The sequence below is a fragment of the Otolemur garnettii genome, unplaced genomic scaffold (assembly GCF_000181295.1).
Source record: "Otolemur garnettii isolate 467f Iridium unplaced genomic scaffold, OtoGar3 scaffold00052, whole genome shotgun sequence".
NCBI classification, from domain to species: Eukaryota; Metazoa; Chordata; class Mammalia; order Primates; family Galagidae; genus Otolemur; species Otolemur garnettii.
This window is the reverse complement of record NW_003852447.1, coordinates 4136264-4140482: the sequence shown is the minus strand read 5'-3', so window position 1 is coordinate 4140482 and position 4219 is coordinate 4136264. Positions and strand designations below refer to the sequence as shown.

Sequence of the window (4219 nt, the reverse complement as noted above, 5' to 3'; positions counted from 1 at the left end):
GCCACGGCACTCCGTCCAGGGGGACAGCTTGAGGCTCTGTCTCAAAAAAAAAAAAAGAAAAAAAAAAAAGAATGAATGTAAGAAAAAGGTTACATCACAGAAAGCAATAGGGTCAGACAGCATAAAGTACAGTTCAGCATACAATCACTGATAATTAAGACATGGTCTTAGTCTTCAAGGATTGTTTAGCCTGTGGAAGGAGAAAGTAATAAATAGAAAGTACCATCAATCAAGCCAGGTGAGGTGGCTCATGCCTATAATCCTAGCTCTCTGGGAGGCCAAGGCGGATGGATTGCTTGAGCTTATGAGTTTAAGACCACCCTGACTAAAAAGCAAGACCTCCTGTCTCTACTACAAAAAGAAAAGAAACGGAGGCAAGAAGATCACTTGAGCCCAAGAACTGGAGGTTGCTGTGAGCGATGGTGACACCACAGCACTCTACCCAGGGCGACAGCTTGAGACTGTCTCAAAACCAAAAAAAAAGAAAGTACCATCAGACAAGAAGGTACAGAAGGAAATGAAGACAACATAAGAAAAAAAGAATGCACTACCAGTCATTCTGAGCTATAGAAAGAAAAAGAAGCAATTGACTGAAAAGGAGTGGTAGTCACAGGATGGAGATAGAATTAGGCCATGACAATTTCAAGGAAATCAAAGAAACTGAATTTTTTTTTTTTTTTTTTTAAGAGCCAGAGTGTCACTTTGTCAGCCTCGGTAGAGTGCCATAGTGTCACAACTCGCAGCAACCTCCAGCTCTTGGGCTTAGGCAACTGTCTTGCCTCCCAAGCAGCTGGGACTAAATGCAGCTGCCACAATGCCCGGCTATTTTTGTTACAGTTTGGCTGGGGCCGAGTTCGAACCCACAACCCTTGGTATATGGGGTCAGCGCCCTATTCACTGAGCCATAGGCAACTGCTCAAAGAAACCGAATTTTTTTTTTTTTTTTTTTAAGACAGAGTCTCACTTTGTCACTCTTGGTAGAGTGCTATGGTGTCACAGCTCACAGTAACCTCCAACTCTTGGGCTTAAGCAATTCTCTTGCCTCAGCCTCCCGAGTAGCTAGGACTAAAGGCGCCCACCACAACGCCCAGCTTTTTTTTGTTGCAATTCTCATTGCTGTTTTAGCTGGCCAGGGCCAGGTTCAAACCTGCCACCCTCAGTATATGGGGCCAGTGCCCTACCCACTGAGCCAGAGGCACCACTCAAGAAACTGAACTTTATCTGGAAATTTTTTCTAGATTAAAAAAGCCCTTAAATTTCAGAAATTTGAATGTGGCCAACAATAACACAGGATGACCATCTATTCTTGACTGCAATAGCTGGTGCATATTTAGATAACCTCTTATGAGACATTCCAACTTTAAGTATTGGTCAACCTAAGGGTTCAAAACTAGTATGATTTAAAAACAAAAAAGAAAACTAGTATGATTTGTAATGTTCCCTTAATCTAGTGGTTCTCAACCTTCCTAATGCCACGGCCCTTTAATGTAGTTCCTATAGGTCATGACCCACAGCTTGAGAATCACTGCTTACTCCTTAAGACAAGCCCATTTCAACTCTAAACAGGAAAAATTTAAGTTTAAATGAGGGAGTATAACATGTCCCCACACCATGAAACAAAACAACTTAGGATAAAAGGTGGCAGCCAAACATGTTTTAAAACCAAAAATTTTTTAAAAAATCACATCAGTTCACTAAAACTCCTGAACAAGATTCAACATGTAACTGAGTATCTAAAACTCTCCTAGTAATTGGGATTGAAATGGAAATTTGATACTTACAATATAGCCTGCATAGTCTTCATTTTCAACAAAGGAATCGTGAAGCCAGATGAATTCCTCATGTTGTCGAACAACAGAAAACTCGTTTTGTTTAAAATTTGGCAATGAACTCTGCAAAGATAGAGAATGTCTTGAATAAAATTCAAAATTACACTAAAAAGCTTTCTTTTTTTTTTTTTTGGAGATAAGAGTCTCAAGCTATCGCCCTGACATCACAGCTCATAGCAACCTCATACTCTTGGGCTTAAGCAATTCTCCTGCCTCAACCTCCCAAATAGCTGGGACTACAGGCGCCTGCCACAATGCCCAGCTATTTTTTGGTTGTAGTTGTCACTGCTGTTTGGCAGGCCCGGGCTGGATTTGAATCTGCCAGCTACAGTGTTATGTGGCTGGTGCCCTACCCACTGAGCTACAGGCCCAGAGCCCTGACTGTTTTTTGGTTGTAGTTGTCATTGTTGTTTGGCAGGCCAGGCTGGATTCAAACCTGCCAACTCCAGTGTATGTTGCTGGTGCTCTAGCCACTGAGTACAGGCACCGAGCCTAAAAAGCTTCCAATAAACATTTCATTTCTTATTTTTTAAAAATCAGTTTTACATGAAAAGCCATAGTGTCTTTAAAGTCTATTATACAACACTGAGATACCCAGACAAAATTATCCTCAGATTGTGGGAAAGATGGTTAACAGACTTATATTGTACTGCTATCATTACTTACTTTTTTTTTTTTTGAGACAGAGTCTCATTTCTTCACCCCCGTTTGAGTGGCATGGCATCATAGCTTACAGCAACCTCAGATTCTTGGGCTTAAGTGATTCTCTTGCCTCAGCATCCCAAGTAGCTGGGACTACAGGCACCTACTACAATGCCTAGCTATTTTTAGAGACAGGGGTCTCGCTCATGCTCAGGCAATCCACCTGCCTCGGCCTCCCAGAGTATAGGTGTGAGCCACCATGCCCAGTCCTGCTGCTACCATTACTGAAAAGTTTTCTTATTAATAAATTTCAAATTCAACTATTCAAACAAAGGAAAATATACATGTAATCTGAAAATGTGCCTAAGAACTGAGATCTAGTAAGAATACTTTGTAAAACAGTCATCTGACCAACAGAAAGAACACAGATAAATTGAAAATAACAAGAATAGTGGCTCAGTGCCTGTGGCTCAAGTGGCTAAGGTGCCAGCCACATACACCTAAGATGGTGGGTTCAAATCCAGCCCAGGTCCGCCAAAACAACAATGATGACTGCAACCCAAAAATAGCCATGCATTGTGGCAGGCGCCTGTGGTCTCAGCTACTTAGGAGGCTGAGGCAGGAGACTCACTTGAGCCCAGGAGTTGGAGGTTGCTGTGAGTTGTGATGCCACAGCACTCTACCCAGAGGGATAGCTTTAGGCTCTGTCTAAAAAAAGAAAAAGAAAATAACAAGAATGTATTCTAGAGAAAATTCAATTTGTAGCATGTCTAGGTTCTACGATTAATTCTCAAAATATTGCCTTGGCAGTGCACACCTTTGGGACGTCAAGGCAGTAAGATTGCTTGAAGCCAAGAGTCTGAGACTAGACTGGGCAAGACCTCATTTCCAAAAAAAAAAAAAAAAGAAAAACTAGCTAGGCATGGTGGCATACAACTGTAGTTCTAGCTTCTTGGGAGCCTGAAACAAGAAAAATGCTTGAGCCTGGGCATTTGAGGTTGATATGAGCTTTGATGATGCCATTAGACTCTAGCCTGGGTGACAGAGCAAAACTCCATCTCTAAAAAAGCAAAAATCCAAAAAGACATACCCCATAATATTAATCTTAAAAATATACTTCTCTAGGGCAGCGCCTATGGCTCAAAGGAGTAAGGTGTTGGCCCCATATGCTGGAGGTGGCGGGTTCCAACCCTGCTCCAGCCAAAACTGTAAAAAAAAAAAAAAAACAAACAAACAAACAACAAAAAAAAAACACTTCTTTTTTTTTTTGTTGCTAAAATAGCAGTAATTAGGTGGGCACAACAGCTCTCACCTGTAATCGTAGCACTTTGGGAAAGTGAAGCCTCAGGATTGCTTGAGTCCAGGAGTTCTAGACCAGCCCAAGCAAGAGTGAGATGCTGTCTCTATTAAAAATAGAAAAATTAGCCAGGTATTATGGTGGATGTTTGTAGGCCCAGCTAGTTGGCAAGCTAAGGCAGGACTGCTTGAACACAGGAGTCTGAGGTTGCCATGAGTTAGGCTAATATGAGGGCACTCTAGTCCAGGGTGCTAGAGTAAGGCTCTGTCAAAAAAGAAAAGAAAACAAAAAAAGGGCGGTACCTGTGGCTCAAAGTAGTAGGGTGCCGGCCCCATATACTGGAGGTGGAGGGTTCAAACCTGGCCCCGGCCAAAAAAAAAAACATGCCGGGCACAGTGGCTCACACCTGTAATCCTGGCACTCTGAGAAGCTGAGGCAGGCGGATTGCCTG

General features: G+C 42.3%; 1 protein-coding gene across 1 annotated transcript in view; it reads right to left on the bottom strand.

The window, feature by feature from the left end:
* Positions 1–4219, bottom strand: part of SNX6 (sorting nexin 6) — a 60655-nt gene that overhangs the window by 39233 nt on the left and 17203 nt on the right. Inside the window, exon 4 of the mRNA XM_003791977.3 lies at positions 1782–1892. Within this exon, the coding sequence (XP_003792025.1) occupies positions 1782–1892 (111 nt within the window). The remainder of the gene's footprint in view (positions 1–1781; positions 1893–4219) is intronic.